This window comes from Globicephala melas, chromosome 18 (assembly GCF_963455315.2).
Source record: "Globicephala melas chromosome 18, mGloMel1.2, whole genome shotgun sequence".
In the NCBI taxonomy this organism is placed as follows: Eukaryota; Metazoa; Chordata; class Mammalia; order Artiodactyla; family Delphinidae; genus Globicephala; species Globicephala melas.
Genome location: NC_083331.1, coordinates 32,096,549 through 32,114,390, shown reverse-complemented (window position 1 = coordinate 32,114,390; position 17,842 = coordinate 32,096,549). Strand labels below are relative to the sequence as shown.

Genomic DNA, 17,842 nt, shown 5'->3' with positions numbered 1-17,842 from the left:
TCTGGTAATAGGTGATCTATTCAATGTTCTCATTGAAATGCATCCAGTCATTAAAGTAGAAAATTCACATCTGGAAATTGTATGCTTTAATAAGTTTGAAAAATAAGCTACATGATATATTTTTTATCTATTACCCGTTCCTCTTACTCATTTCCCTCAAACAAGAAATAAGCTTTGATTCCCAAATATTTGCCTAACCTTTGTCCTCCACAATCCACCTTTCCTTTCCCATCTCCCTTATACATACATACACAGGTGCACATGCACACACACATACAGATATACACACTTGTCTGTGAAACCACATGTCTTTTTTTTTTAATAGATCTTTATTGGAATATAATTGCTTCACAATACTGTGTTAGTTTCTGTTGCACAACAAAACTAATCAGCCATATGCATATACATGTCCCCATATCCCCTCCCTCTTAAGCCTCCCTCCGCTCCTCCCTCTCTCACCCTCTAGGTCATCACAAAGCACCGAGCTGAGCCTATCTCCCTGTGCTATGCTGCTGCTTTCCACCAGCCAACTGTTTTCCATTCGGTAGTGTATATATGTCTATGCTACTCTCACTTCGCTCCAGCTTCACCCTCCCACCCCATGTCCTCAAGTCCTTTTTCTATGTTTACCTCTTTATTGCTGCCTTACTATTAGGTTCATCAATACCATGTTTTATTGTTTGTTTGTTTTTTAGATTCCATATATATGTGTTAGCCTACAGTATTTGTTTTTCTCTCTCTGACTTACTTCACTCTGTATGGCAGACTCTAGGTCCATCCACCTCACTACAAATAACTCAATTTCATTTCTTTTTATGGCTGAGTAATATTCCCTTGTATATATATATATATATATATGCCACATCTTCTTTATCCATTCATCTGTCGATGGACACTTAGGTTGCTTCCATGTCCTGGCTATTGTAAATAGTGATTCAATGAACATTGTGGTACATGTCTCTTTTTGAATTATGGTTTTCTCAGGATATGTGCCCAGTACTGGGATTGCTGGGTCATATGGTAGTTCTATTTTTAGTTTTTTAAGGAACCTCCATAATGTTTTCCATAGTGGTTGTATCAATTTACATTCCCACCAACAGTGCAAGAGGGTTCCCTTTTCACCACACCCTTTCCAGCATTTATTGTTTCTAGATTTTTTGATAATGGCAGTTCTGACCTGCATAGGTTGATACCTCATTGTAGTTTTGATTTGCATTTCTCTAATAATTAGTGATGTTGAACATCTTTTCATGTGCCTCTTGGCCAACTGTATGTCTTTGTTGGTGAAATGTCTATTTAGGTCTTCTGCCCATTTTTTAACTGGATTGTTTGTTTTTTTGATATTGAGCTCCATGAGCTATTTGTATATTTTGGAGTTTAATCATTTGTCTCTTATTTCATTTGCAAATATTTTCTCCCATTCTGCGGGTTGTCTTTTCGTCTTGTTTTTGGTTTCCTTTGCTGTGCAAACGCTTTTAAGTTTAATTAAGTCCCATATGTTTATTTTTCTTTTTATTTCCATTACTCTAGGAGGTGGGTCAAAAAAGATCTTGCTGTGGTTTATGTCAAAGAGTGTTTTTCCTCTAAGAGTTTTATAGTGTCTGGTCTTACATTTAAGTCTTTAATCCATTTGGAGTTTATTTTTGTGTATGGTGTTATGTAGTGCTATAATTTCATTCTTTTACGTGTAGCTGTCCAGTTTTCCCAGCACCACTTATTGAAGAGGCCGTCTTTTCTCCATTGTATTTTCTTGCCTCCTTTGTCATAGATTAGGTGCCCATATGTGCGTGGGTTTATCTCTGGGCATTCTATGCTGTACCATTGATTTATATGTCTGTTTTTGTAGCAGTACCATTCTGTATTACTGTAGCTTTGTGGTATAGTTTGAAGTTGGGGAGCTTGATTCCTCCAGCTCCATTTTTCTTTCTCAAGATTGCTTTGGCTATTAGGGGTCTTTTGTGTTTCCACATGAACTGTAAAATTTTTTGTTCTAATTTTGTGAAGAATGCCATTAGTAGTTTGATAGGAATTGCATTGAATCTGTAGATTGCTTTGGGTAGTATAGTCATTTTCACAATATTGATTCTTCCAGTCCAAGAACATGGTATATTTCTCCATCTGTTTATGTCATCTTTGATTTCTTTCATCAGTGTTTTATAGTTTTCTGAGTACAAGTCTTTCGCCTCCTTAGGCAGGTTTATTCCTAGATATTGTATTCTTTTTGTTGTAATGGTAAATGGGAGTGTTTCCTTAATTTCACTTTCTGATTTTTCGTTGTTGGTGTATAGAAATGCCGGAGATTTTGTGCATTAATTTAGTATCGTGCAACCTTACCAAATTCATTGATTAGTTCTAGTAGTTTTCTGGTGTCATCTTTAGGATTTTCTATATATAATATCGTGTCATCGGCAAACAGTGATAGTCTTACTTCTTCTTTCCCAATTTGTCTTCCTTTTATTTATTTTTCTTCTCTGATTGCCATGGCTCAGACTTCCAAGACCATGTTGAATAATAGTGGTGAGAGTGGACATCCTTGTCTTCTTCCTGATCTTAGAGGAAATGCTTTCAGTTTTTCACCATTGAGTATGATGCTTGTTTGTCATATATGACCTTTATTATATTTAGATAGGTTCCCTCTATGCCCACTTTCTGGAGAGTTTTTATCATAAATGGGTGTTGAATTTTGTCAAAAGCTTTTTCTGCATCTATTGAGATGATCATACGGTTTTTATTGCTTAATTTGTTAATGTGGTATATCACTTTGATTGATTTGCATATATTGAAGAATCCTTGCATCCCTGGGATAAATTCCACTTGATCATGATGTATGATCCTTTTAATGTGCTTTTTGCTAGTATTTTGTTCAGAATTTTTGCATCTATGTTCATCAGTGATATTGTTCTATAATTTTCTTTTTTTGTGATTTCTTTTTCTGGTTTTGGTATCAGAGTGATGGTGGCTTTGTAGAATGGATTTGGGAGTGTTTCTCCATCTGCAGTTTTTCGGAAGAGTTTGAGAAGGATCGGTGTTAGGTCTTCTCTAAAAGTTTGATAGAATTTGCCTGTGAAGCCATCTGGTCCTGGACTTTTGTTTGTTGGAAGATTTTTAATTATGGTTTCAATTTCATTACTTGTGATAGGTCTGCTTATATTTTTTAATTCTTCCTGCTTCAGTCTTAGGAAATTATACCTTTCTAAGAATTTGTCCATTTATTCATGGTTGTCCATTTTATAGGTTGCCTTCACTTTTCCTAACTTATGTTGACTTTTTAGCAGCTGTCGTCTTATAGCTGGTGCTTAACGTATGCTGCATCAATATGAAGCCACATGGTGGAAAAAATATAAACTGTAGATAGCTTTCAAGTCTTGCTTCTGCCTCTTACTTTCAGTGTAGTGAACAAGCACACAATCATTCTGAGTCAGAATGGAGGATGCAGATTCCATTTTGAGGAAAGGAGGGATTGCATATTAAAATATGTATTATTGCAGCTGGTATTTCGTAGCTTAGCAATAATATTTAGTGTTACTATATGTCACGAACTGTGAAGAATCTGAGAATTTATCAAAGTTTCATGATTTCCATAGTTTCGTAGATGTTGGTAAAGACAAAAGACCATGGGGTCAGAAACAAAGAATGGTTTATTACAGCACTGGTCATAGCTAGAGTAAATATTTTCATAGATTACTGATCTCAGGTTCCCACAGGGCAATGTGAAGAGGGCTGGGTTTAATACCTACACACATAGTGCTTTGTATTACTGGAAGGAAATTCTGAATTTAGGGAACCCAGTCGTTTTTCAGAATTAGTAAGACTATTTGATCTTTGCTCCAGTTTATCATACTGGACAGTAAACAAATCCATTTGCTTAAGAGGTAGACACTACCTCTACCAAGAGTGTTCACTATATAAATATCTTTGAAAAAATAGTGTGGAACAAAGGTGCTTCATTAGTACTTGTATCTTAGAGTACTTAGTTGCGCACTCTCTTACTTGAAAGTCTTTAGTTGTTTCCTACTTCCTTGAAAGAAACTCTAACCCCCTATCTTGTTCTAGAAGATCCTAAATGATCAGGCCCCAGCATATCTTCTGACCTCATCTAACACCACCATACTGGCCTCTTTCTTTTCTCTCCAACCCACCAACAGCCTTTGCATTTGTTTTTTGCCAGATCATTATCTGGGTAGGTCCTTGACTTTGAGCTTGAATCAAATCAGAAAGGGAGGCCTTATGTGACCACTAATGTAAGTTAACTGTCCAGGCATTCTATCACATCATTCTTTTAATATTTTTTTGTAGTACTATATTTATTAAAGATTTTAATTGTTTATCATCTGTCTTTGCCTCCTGTCCCACCCTATCACACAGAATGTAAACTTGTTTTAGAACTATATCTCTATTTCCCAAGTCTTTAGGTTAGTACCATTTACTCTTCAGTCTCTCAGTAAATGTTTATTGCATGGATGGATGAATGGATGAGTTTAATACTCCCTTTATTCTGTGCTTTTTATTCCTCCTTTTTTCTTTGCAATTTTCCTTTTATTGTTTTGATCAATAATACTTTATTTTGTTTTTTATTTTATTTCTAAAGAAAAACTTGCATTATCCCTAGGGTAAAGAAAAAAGAAGAATATTATAGTAAAGAAGAAATTAAAGCCTCCCCCCAAAATAACATGCCACCTACTTGCTAAAGTTTAATTATATACTTTTCTACTTAATTCTATTAGTGATAAACTAGCAATTAGATAACCTGTTTGGATTCATTGGTCCTGAGAATATGGTCTCCACAGGAGAGTGTAATATTATGCCATGCTGTTTGTTGGCACTTTGAAAAATCTGTGATTACCTGCTAATTCCCACAAATGCCACATGAGTGGCATTTCTTGATTTGCATAAAAATTAAAAAAATAAGAAAGTAACTAATCACATATCTATTGAGATCTTCTTATGGTTCACATGTCATTATTGGTTTTGATGAACAGTCAGAGGACCTGACTTTGAAATGCTAAATATTTCTTTAGTCATCCTTATGACACTTCTCTCTGTATGAAAGAAATTGTTATATAATGGTTTGTAATATAAGGTAGCCATTACAAAATTTCAGCTCTTTTCTATCATTTCTTCCGTGATTATTTTTCTCGTACTCAATAGTTTAATTAGCAGAGGAGGTACGGGAGACTAATACATATTCTAGACACTCTTTTGGAAGTATGTATAGGAAAACGGTTTTGATTTGTAAATTAAATGCTCTTTTATCTTTAGTTTCTGTCTTCCTTCTCTTAGTTGATTTCACTAACATGCAGGTGTTTTAAACATAACAGTTGTATTTTTACATACATAACACATTTAACAAAGGTTCATGTGCTAATATTTTAAAAGATTGTGTTACTAATATAAGAAGTAGCCATTACTTAAAGGACATTTAATCACAATTCTACAGATTAATAATTTTCCATTTTCTTTGTGGAATCCCTGTGGTTAATATTGATCATTTTCCAAAATTTGTTTGTAATAGCAAGCAATGAAGGACAATTTCAAAAAAAGAGAAGCAGAGGAAAAAGAAAAACGTGCCAGGATAGCCAAAGAATTGGCAGAGAAGGAAAGACTTGAACGCCAACGAAAGAAAAAGCGCCTATTAGAAATGAAGACTGGTGAGTACTATCAAATTTGCTATTTATACTGTGTACACCAAGATTAATATGGCTTACTTTATCAGCAGTTTAATATACTTCTGTGAAAAAGGAAGACAAGATTGCTTATTTGTATAGCTAAACAGTAGAGCAATTCTTTCTTTTATGGGCTTTCCCCACTTTAGTTTACTAACAAGTAGTGTTTTAATTCTGATATTGGTCATAGGTGATTTTGGTCCTCTGGTGTACTATTGTAGTTCCATTATATTAGCAGTTCTTTGGCAACTACTTAAATAACCAGTTCTTTGGCTACTACTTAAATAACCAATCTGCAAGAATTTATGTCAGTGAATAAATTAACTATAGGAAACTGTGGGAAATTCTCTGGGACAAGTAACCTGTTTTCTTTAACAAAATACTCTTAAGGAAGGGGAAAATATGATGGAGGGGAAACTTACTGATTAAAAGAGACTTAAAGAGACATATCGACTAATTGTAATAAATGAAACTTGTATATACTCTGATCCAAACAAATGTAGAAAAAAGTAGTCTGAAAAATTTCAATACTTTATTTTTTCTTGTAGACGTGACAACTTTGTTGTGAATATGTTTTAAAGTCTCTTTTAGAGACTCGTACTGAAAGTTTATAGATGAAAAGATATTATATCTGGGATTTCAGTCAAAATAGCCTAGCATGACTGGAAAGTAGGCAGGTGTATAGATGACACAAGATTGGCTGTAAATATTACATGGTAAAGTTGGGTGATGGGTACTTGGAGGGTTGGATGTGTTCACGATACCATTTTCTCTACCTTTGTATTTTGAAATTTTCTGTTTTTTTTAAAAATTATTTTGTTTATTTATTTTTGGCTGTGTTGGGTCTTTGTTGCTGTGCACAGGCTTTCTCTAGTTGCTGCGAGTGGGGGCTATTCTTCGTTGCAGTGCGGTGGCTTCTCTTGTTGTGGAGCACGGGCTCTAGGCACGCGGGCTTCAGTAGTTGTGGTACATGAGCTCAGTAGTTGTGGCTCACGGGCTCTAGCGTGCAGGCTGAGTAGTTGTGGCGCACTGGCTTAGTTGCTGTGTGGCATGTGGGATCTTCCTGGACTAGGGATTGAACCTGTGTCCCCTGCATTGGCAGGTGGATTCTTATCCACTGCGCCACCAGGGCAGTGCCTGAAATTTTCTTTATTAAAACGTTCTTGGGGGCTTCTCTGGTGGTGCAGTGGTTGGGAGTCCTACTGCTGATGCAGGGCACACGGGTTCGTGCCCCGGTCTGGGAGGATCCCACATGCCGCGGAGCGGCTGGGCCCGTGAGCCATGGCCGCTGAGCCTGTGCGTCCGGAGCCTGTGCTCCGCAACGGGAGAGGCCACAACAGTGAGAGACCCGCATACAGCAAAAAAAAAAAAAAAAAAAAAAAAAAGTTCTTTTAAAAATTTAAAAGAAAACGTAGAAAAACTACTGTTTTACAGAGACGTATATGTATATTTTCTAAAGCTAAAAGTTACCACTAAGTTAGAAGCAAAAGAATTAAGTAAATTGTAGTTATATTTTTACCCTCTCAAAATTCTGTCTCTTCCACCTCCAAGCCACTAAGGATTGCAGAAAACTTTAAAAATCCATCAGCTTCACTGCTCAATTACCATAGTTTACAACTCAGGGCTGCAAATTCACCTAAGGTTTCCCTGGGGTAAACCGAGATGCCTTTTTTGCCTTCTTTACTTTCACTTTTACAGGCATATTTTATCTTTAATAAAGCAAGCTGAGTATCTTAATGTATTGTACATGTTTCTTCTAGGGGAAAAAATTATCCAAGCACAATTTCTTGTTCACAGGAGTACATTTGAAATTCAGGAAGTGTTCTCAGAAGTATCTTAAAGTGTTAACAAAATGGAGATCAGGAAAACTTAGCACTGATTTTTAAAAGAAACTTCTGGACACCTTTTTAAAATAATGTATTACTGCCTAATTTACCAGACATTCTGATATTTGAACATTAGCTCATTTTGTGTTGGTTAACAAGTCATCTAGATGGGTTACTTGATGGCAGATTGGCTGTGTACTGTTTGTGGGTTTTACCTAGGGGTCTGTCACACAGAGCCTTTTTAGCAATCAGTCTGGAAAGTTGAAACCTGACAGGAAGCAAAAATTTTAATGAAACCTCACATCCAATGTAATCTTAATAATGTTTTTATTTAAATTTCTATTTCTCCTGAAGGAAGTTTTCATTTTTAAAGATAATTAAGTTTATTTTATTTTCCAATTTGAAAATAGTATTTTCATGTTATAGAAAATCACCTAAAAAGTATTGGATCAAAGACCATTATCCATAATCCAAAGAATCACTGTTAATATTTTGACACATTTTTCCTTCAGTTTTAAAAGCTTGTACCTTTTAACAACGTGAGTTTAGTGTCTCACATTACCTTGCTGAACTTCCTGAATGTTTCATGTTTTACATAACTTGTGATTTTTAATTTGTAATTTGTAATATCTATGTCGTTGCCTCCACTGGATATACCATGTTGCATTTGTCAATGTGAGGTCATAGAACAATAGTTATTTCCAACTTTTCAGTGTGATATTTATTTATTTATAACTAATTGAAAATATTTGTAATTATTAGAATATGGAATAGAAAAGGGTAAATATTTTTAAGACTTTTGGTGCATGTTACCAAATTGATTTCCAGAAGTATTATTCTAATTTCACCAACTTTTAACATTTAGTTAGTTTATGAATGTGTCTTAGTTGAGTATTCTCATTTTTTAAGGTTTTTGTTAATTTAATAGATTAAAAAGTTGTATTTTATTATCTTCAGTTGCATTTCTTTGAATATTACTGAATCTGGACATTTTTTCAGTGTTTATGGTACATTTGTATATCCTCCTTGGTGAATTGTGTTGTCTTAGTCTTTTTCCTAATTGATTTATGTGTTAGTTTATTATGCATCAATATTTACCTTTTAAATAGATTTTCTCAATTTGGCTTTTTATTTTTATATCTTGACATGTGTTCCTTTTTATGTAATGTTTTATTATAATCGTTGTTTTTGTGATTTTTTTCTATCACCTTTAGGTTTAGAAAATCATCCCTTCAGCAATTTCATATTCTGCTTCAATCTTTTTTTAGTTTAAGTTATTCATAATACTATTCTGCTCCATTTACTTGTAATTCTTTCTTAATCATTCATATATTTGGTGTATAATTTTTAATTTACCAGGGTCTGTTTCTGAATTCTATCAAAACTGTTCTAAAATTTGATGATCAATTATGGCTAATAGCTGGTTTATTTTGTTTTCAGATAGGTAATTTTATGTTGAGGTTGTTACTTTTCTATTCTTAATTATTAAAATAAATTTGAATATTTTTGATTTTTCAAATAAATTTAAGGAAAGTTTTCTGTTACATCTTTTGTAAATTGGAGCTCATCTTATTCGACCTATTGGATTATTTTATGAGATTTTTCTATACTATCTCTTCCCAAACATGGTCTGGAAATTATCGTAGATGGGTTTCAAATAAATGTAAGGCTCTCACTTGATGGGAGCTCCCAAAGCCTTTATATGCAGAGGTCCATATGTACCATACATTTTGACATTTTCCGGGAGAGTATTCTTCAAAGGATAGTCTGGCTAACATTGATTTATATAAACAATATTAAATAAATACTTTAATACTATATATTATGTGAATATTTTAATAGATTTAATCAATCATTTGATAAAAGATCATACAGCATTTGATACAACAGAAAGCTATGATGCAGTTCTTTTGAAAATTTTGGAAATCAACTTTGAATTATTTTCCTGTACTGTAGAATTTTAAAGAATTTAGGGCTATATCCCAAATTTCGTAGCACCTAAATATATAATTTTCTCACCGAAGTAAAAGACCTCTTCTAAAATCCCAGTAAATGATGATTATTCTGAATGGTCTTTAATTTTCCTTTAACCATAACATGATTATTAGCATAGAAAAACAAAATATTCAGTCTCAGTATTAATGTAGTGGTTATAGCCAAGTAAGTCATATAAGAATCAAATATATTATTACTATTTGTTGATACCTTTTTTCATATTTAAAAATAGTACAAATATGAAGTCACCTTTTTCTTTCCATATTAGATGTAGAACATGCTTTTCGTCAATACATTGTATTATTATGAAAAATATAATTGCTATGGTCTTCCATTATTATTTTATTGGTATAGAAAAAATTAATAGCTAGGCCACTTTTGTTTCTTTCATTCATCAACAGTTTTTTTTTCCTATGTGCTGTGATTGCAGTGGTAAATAAGGATAAATAAGGTTTCTGCTGTGATGAAGTTTATAATTATAATGAGTGAATCAGACAACCACATATGTAAGATAATTTCAGATTATAAAAAGTTATGAGAAGTAAGGTAAGACAGGATAATGAGATGAAAATAGAGACTGGCTGTGTTGGTGTGTGCTGGGGATGAAATTTGGTCTTCAGAACTAAAGAGAATATTAATGTATATCAAACTTATTCATTTAAAATATTGGTTTTAAAACTCCTTATAAACTGATAGGATAACCAGTCTCCTGTATATTTACTATGCTATATATGCTAATAGTAGGAATTTTTTAAACATCTTATTGTGAGGATCAGCTAAAACTTTATATTATTTTTCTTTCTGGGTGTTATATTTTCATACAGAATATGGTATTGCTCTAATCTTTGTAGAAGTTGTTGCCCTGGCTTTCCTTTTTTCAAAAGAATGTAGAAGGGCAAATTGTTCAATTTATTTATTTATTTATTTTTTTTTATCTTTATTGGAGTATAATTGCTTTACAATGGTATGTTAGTTTCAGCTTCACAACAAAATGAATCCGTTATATATATACATATAGTAGTGTTTTGCCACCTCTCTGGACCAGGAACTTCTTGTTTTTTTCTTATTTCTGTATGTAGAACACATACCCCTGAATGATAGAGAAGGAGAAAAATCTTCACATAACCCTACCCTAAACCCACAGGAAGCTTCCTTCCGTATATTTTCATGACTTTAGTATTTTCACCATGCAAATAAGAACTGTGTTTTTTCACAGATGTACAAACTCTTGTACCATCACCCGAGGCAGTAGAGTAAATTCAATCCCTGCTTTTCTTATCCATCATAAATCACTACTTGCCCTTGGCAAGACAGCAAGCAACTATTTTCAAGTCTACTATTTATTATCACTATCATTTCAGAATCTTATTTTTGTTAGTAGAATGAATATAAACATGGGATGGTGGGCTGTTTCCCTAAGAAGAAAAATGAAGCATTAAAAATCCTTTTGAGCAGCAAAACTAAGAAGCACAGCATCTTGTATTATGTAATGGCATTAAAAGGTCATTTGTCTCATTTTTGTTTTCTTTAAAAATGATGAGCCTGGAGGTCTCTTAAATATTCACATATGCAGTTGTGGTTATTTCTGTTGAATGATTTGGTATTACATTAAACAAACAAGCAAATTAACTACATTTTCATGATGTCCTTGTTTAATTGGTTGAATTTTGAATACATTCTCTGAGGTTGATGTTTAAATTTGAATTATTTTTATTTAGAAGATACTGAAAGTATTAAACATCTGATGTAGAAATTAAAGTGTAGACAGTGAAATTTATTTAAAGTGTGTAGCTATCCTTATGTGTGATCATTTCTAGTAAGACAAATAGTGATTTTATGTGATTATGTACAACTTTTTCAAAGCTGCACTTCTGTTTCTTAATCATGGAAATGAATAGGGTGTTTGATAATAGAATTCAAATATTATGCTTTAAGACTTCCTGAGTATGTAAGTTGATTCACTTAATTTTTAAATAGCACATCAGAATGGTCTTGAAATGGACCCAGTGTTGTATAATTATGTTTTGTGAAGGAAGTAAATAAGAGCTTATTTAATGGAGCAATAAAAACTGTATGAGCAGCTTCTATATTTTAGTCTTTAGGTTACAATTTGTTTATTATTTATTAGACTTAAATGTCTCATTTGGTACAACTTCAGTCTATTAAATAAAGAGATAATTAGCTTTTAGAAATCTGTTGTTTACCTACATGGCCAAAACTGCTCCTTTGTTTTCCATTCTGCAATTTAGAATAACTAAGCAATTAGGCCTCCATTTTAGAGGAAGTACATATTACAGAAATACTACTTGGGAATGTCTCTGCCAGTCTCAAAGTTATGCAATTAATGTGTGTACTTGCTTTCAAAGTCTTGACAATTACCGTGTCCTCTACATATATCGTAAAACTTAGATTATTTTCCATAATTGCATACATTCTAGTTTTATAGAGTAGTGTTTTCAGTTTTTTAGCATCTTTTGGCCATTTATGCATATCAAACAGTTTTAATTATTTCTCTACTTAGAAGAATAAATAAATTAGATTGCATTGGCATTGATTATTTCTCTTTTCTTACCTTCATCTTTTAAGGAATAATAATAATAATAATAATAAAAGCAACAACACCCACTACTACTGCTATCATTACCACTACCACCACCATTTTATGTATCACATATTTGCCAGGCTCTGTATGTGTTCATTATTGCATGTAATAGTTGCAGTGATCTTAGAAGACTATTTTTATCAAAGAGTCAGTTAATTCCTTTTGTACATGGTCACAGTTTTAGCAAGAAGTGAAGCCAAGACTCATGTTTTCTGACCAGAGGTCATGTTTTTATTTTTAGTTCTTTAAATTTTTTTAATTGAACTATGGTTGATTTACAATATTGTGTTATTTCAGGTGTACAGCTTTAGATTCTTTTTCATGATAGGTTAATACAAGATATTGAATATAGTTCCCTGTGCTATACAGTAAATCCTTATTATTTATCTATTTTATATATAGTGGTGTGTAGCTGTTAGTTCCATAATGCTAATTTATCCCTCCCCCTTCTCCTTTCCCCTGTGGTAACGATAAGTTTGTTTTCTATGTCTGTGAGTTTGTTTCTGTTTTGTAAATAAGTTGATTTATATTATTTTTTTAGATTTCATCTCTAAGTGATATACTTTTCTCTCTCCATCTGACTTACTTCACTTAATGTGATAGTCCCAGAAGTCGTATTTTAACTATTGTGCTGTTATTCCTTTACCACTGATGACTTAACCATAATGCAGAAAATAGGGACCAAAACAATTTTGGTAATTGGTGACTGGCACTAGACTATACCTATGTATTGTATACGTTTGTTGAGAATTGTCTTCCCTTAAAACCTGTGAGAGGGACAACTATCTCTTTAGTGCCATATCAATGGTTTTAAACTAGATAGCCTCTTCCTCTGTCTTGGGAAGTTTTGAGAGAATTGCCAATTAGGAATGCTTTCCAAATGCTTCAGATTCTACTTTGATTCTTCTGCTTATCCAAAGATTTGTATATCCCAATGCCTAGAACTAGCACCTCCCTGCCCCACTTTTTCTTTTTTTTTATTGAAGTATACATGATTTACAAGAGGTTTAATTTTTTTAATTTTTATTTTATATTGGAGTATAGTTGATTTATAATGTTGTGTTAGTTTCAGGTGTACAACAAGGTGATTCAGTTATACATATACATATATCCATTATTTTTCAGATTCTTTTCCCATATAGGTTATTACAGAATATTGACTAGAGCTCCCTGTGCCATACAGTAGGTCCTTGTTGATTATCTATTTTATATACGGTAGTGTGTATATATAATCCCAAATTACTAATTTATCCCTCCCCCCACCCCACATTTCCCCTTTGTAACCATAGCTTGTTTTTGAAGTCTGTGAGTCTGTTTCGATTTTGTAAATAAGTTCATTTGTATCTTTTTCTTTTTGAATTTTATTTTATTTATTTTTTTACATAGTAGGTTCTTATTAGTTATCTATTTTATACATATTAGTGTATATATGTCAATCCCAATCTCCCAATTTATCCCCCCACCCTCACCCCACTTTCCCCCCTTTGCATCCATACATTTGTTCTCTACATCTTTGACTCTATTTCTGCCTTGCAAACTGGTTCATCTGTACCATTTTTCTAGATTCCACATACATGCATTAATATATTTGTTTTTCTCTTTCTGAGTTACTTCACTCTGTATGACAGTCTCTAGGTCCATCCACGTCTCTGCCAATGATCCAATTTCGTTCCTTTTTATGGCTGAGTAATATTCCATTGTATATATATACCACATCTTCTTTACCCATTCATCTGTCAATGGACATTTAGGTTGCTTCCATGACCTGGCTATTGTAAATAGTGCTGCAGTGAACATTGGGGCATGTGTGTCTTTTTGAATTATGGTTTTCTCTGGGTATATGCCCAGTAGTGGGATTGCTGGGTCATATGGTAATTCTATTTTTAGCTTTTTAAAGAACCTCCATACTGTTCTCCATAGTGGCTGTATCAATTTACATTCCCACCAACAGTGCAAGAGGGTTCCCTTTTCTCTAAACCCTCTCCAGCATTTGTTGTTTGTAGATTTTCTGATGATGCCCATTCTGACCAGTGTGAGGTGATACCTCATTGTAGTTTTGATTTGCATTTCTCTAATGATTAGTGACGTTGAGCATATTTTCATACGCCTCTTAGCCATCTGTATGTCTTCTTTGGAGAAATGTCTATTTAGGTCTTCTGCCCTACCCTGCCCCTCTTGAAGGAGGGATTTTTCAATAGTCTAAATAGTTCTGGGCCCAGAGCTCAACAGCTCTGAAAGGGGTGAAACTGTCTTCAGTATTTTCACTGTTTGACCCACGTTAGAAGTTAAGGACCCAGGGAACTTGCAGTATAGTATTTTTGAAAGGGCACAAACACCTTAGTGTGCTTTACTGGAGCACAAATGCCCTGAGACACCCCGTCTCCACCCCCCATCTCTACCATGTGACATTTTCTTTTTCTGATGGTATTAAGAGACTGAGACCCCATGAATAGTATCAAGGGGTGTCTGGTGGGAGACTTTTCCTAGAGAGTCTCACTAATAGTTATACAGGTTTTCATTTGTGTGCAGGAGTCTCTCACTGGAAAACACAGCTTCAATTTGTGGAAACTCATTTAGAGAATAGCTTTTGTGTGCACTCATAGATGGCTTCTCTGTGTAGCTGTGCAAGGCTCACATACCATTTTCTCTCCTTCCAAAATGCCCCAGAGAAGAGAAATTAGGAGAAGAGGCTCTCAGACTTCTCTAGCACAACATATCTTGAAACCTTGATTCTTTTTTTTTTTTTTTAACTTTGAGCTATGTGTGTAGTTCTTTGTTAAACATCATTATGGTACATCCTCACACTGATTGGTTTACTGCTCATCCAATATTTAAAAACCAGGGCTTCCCTGGTGGCGCAGTGGTGGAGAGTCCGCCTGCCGATGCAGGGGACACGGGTTCGTGCCCCGGTCCGGGAAGATCCCACATGCCGCGGAGCGGCTAGGCCCGTGAGCCATGGCCGCTGAGCCTGTGCGTCCGGAGCCTGTGCTCCGCAACGGGAGAGGCCACAACAGTGAGAGGCCCTCGTACCGCAAAAAATAAATAAATGAATAAAAATCATTTGCATTGCCCTTTTTATGAGTATTATATAATATTAACTACATGCCAAGTAGAAAATAGACTCCGTTTTTTGTTGTTTAGGTTTGTTTTGGAGTGAGAGATTAAATGCCAATCATCGGGGGAAAATCATTTAAATCTTTATAGCACAGATTTCTTTTACGAATTTTACCAAAGAAATCTTTATATTAACATCACTTATTCATAAATTTTTGTGTTACTAAGCCTAGATTCACCCTGTTTATATTCTAGGCAGAAATCATATCAATCAGTAATTCTGATCTTATTACAATATGGAGATGCTATAACTTTGATAACATCAGTTACACTTATTGTACTATAATTGAGAACTCAATCACAGTAGCATCTTCTTTGTGTATAACATTGAGTACTCCTTAGATAACTGTCTCCCTAATCAGTAGTTATTTACACAGTGTACACTTTCCAAGCCAGTGGATTGTTGTCACCATGAGCCCTTCCAAGTCAGATTGCCAGTTCTGAGTGGAATTATTATTTGTATTTGATGGGAAGTTGTTCTCTTCAATTTCAGAGATAGACATTGAATGTTATCTTATTTCAGACATAATCACAAATCTCTTTGTCTTTTAACAGACTTATCTTGTTTCTGTAATCTAATGTATTCCCTTTAAACATTTTTTAAACCTCTGTTTTTAGCATTTACCCTGAGAAACAGAGGCCTCCATAAACCTCCAATTGTTTTAGATCCATAGAAGATAGACTTTTGAACCTGGTTGTTACCTTAATAGAGTCCAACCCAACACTTTACACTATATATATACACACACACATATATATATGCACATATGTATGTACATACATATGTATACACGTATATGTATGTATATGTGTGTATGTATATACATACGTGTGTGTGTGTGTAATATATATATATACACACACACACGTACCAGGGATGGTATAAATTTTACCTTTTTTCCAATTGTTATATATGTGTGTGTGTGTGTGTGTGTGTGTGTGTGTGTATGCTAGTCAAAAAAACTATAGCAAACAATCAGACAAAATTGCAACCAAAACAGAATTTCTTAGGTCCTTCAAGCAGTTAAATATGTCTACATCCCCTTTTATAATTCAAAAATGCAGGATGCTCTGAAAACCAAAATTTTTAAAGTAACTTTAGTGTCCAAACTGATCTGATGCCAAATCTGACCTGAACTGATAAGAGGTTCCATCAAATGTGAATATTCATGCTGCAGAAATAATAAAATTTTTAATTAGAGGATGCTGCTCTAAGTTGCTCTGGGTGTATTATGATTTTACGGCATATACACCTTTTTGACCTTTCTGCAGTCTGAAAAACTTCAATTCTGAAATATCTGACTGAAGAGGTTACAGATAAGAGACCATGAACTTGAAATTCTCAGTGACTGTCCTCTGTCTCTGTTGAACTGGTTATACTATCCAGTGTACCTCTGGCATAGTTATTCCTACTTCTCTGAATTTATTTCTGATGTTCTCTCTCCCATAAATACCTTTTCTCTAATTCTTAACTGACTGAATCTAACAAAATGTGATTTAACAATTCTTGCATTCTCCAAAAAGTCTTCTCCTAACATTTGCTCTTGATAATAGTCTATTTTTTATAAACCATTATAGTCTTGCCATATAAATTATGTGTAGAATATTTGGTTATCCTCATTTTATTTGCTTTAGTCCTGTGCTTCTAATAGTTTGTGCATTTTTCAAGAATATGGCCTTATGCGTTCTTCTCGTAGGACTTAGCACACTGTGTGCACGTAGTAAATACCATGGAAGGCAGTCAGAAGATTTGCCAAACAAATGATACATATTTAATTGGCTGAAAGACATCTCTTCCATTTTGTGTTCAGTTGAGCATATTGTTATTTATATGTAAAGTAAAAATGTAGATCAAACTACAGCCCTTGAGCCAAATCAGCCTGCACCTCTTTTTATAAGTAAAGTTTTGTTGGAAAATAGACACACTCATTTCTTTACCTATTGTCTGTGGCTGCCTTTTTGCTACAAGTGCAGAGTTGAGTAATTGGGACACAGACCATTTGTCCCATATTTGCTATCTGGTCCTTTACAGAAGAAGTTTGCCAACTCCTAATATAAATAATCTATAGAGACTATTCTTTTGAGTTTTATGACACAGAGTAAAAAAATTGTTCTGTTAACTTTTTTCTTATCTTCCTATAGCCAAAGCATGCATTTGCAAAATGGCTGATCTGTGTTGCAAAACGAGGATCTAGTAGTTAAATGAGTAAAAATATTGACACAAATCATGGTAATTGTTAGGGAAAACTTAATCTTTCAACACATTTCCAACAGCAGAAAAATTACCTGACTTTTAGATTCTGTTAATTTGAAATGGAAAGTTGTGCACTTGAACTTTTGAAATGCTAACAAGAGCCTGGGCTGTCAATTGTTCCAGTAACCAACCTAGCACAACCATTGTGCTCCTATCCTTTTATCCCAGCTTTTGTCCCCAGTATTTCTGTACTATTGTTTGTATATCTTTTGAGATGAAAATATCAATGTGTCAAAAGGTCATAGGGGGAGCCAGCTTTTTCTTTATTAATAGGCTGTCTCTTTTCTCTTACTATTTTTGGTCATTTTGACATTAAATCCTTAAAGTTGAAGGAAATCCATTCAGTGGTGTTGAACTTGGTCATGAAGGTTGCTCAAAGTCTGAAGTG

General features: G+C 34.0%; 1 protein-coding gene across 4 annotated transcripts in view; it reads left to right on the top strand.

Annotated features, from left to right (window-relative positions):
- The window catches only part of DIAPH3 (diaphanous related formin 3), a 547,054-nt gene that overhangs the window by 373,082 nt on the left and 156,130 nt on the right, over window positions 1-17,842 (top strand). For all 4 annotated transcript variants that reach the window (XM_060287828.1, XM_060287826.1, XM_030830361.2 and 1 more), the window contains one exon: window positions 5,513-5,648. In XM_060287828.1, the coding sequence (XP_060143811.1) occupies window positions 5,513-5,648 (136 nt within the window). The remainder of the gene's footprint in view (window positions 1-5,512; window positions 5,649-17,842) is intronic.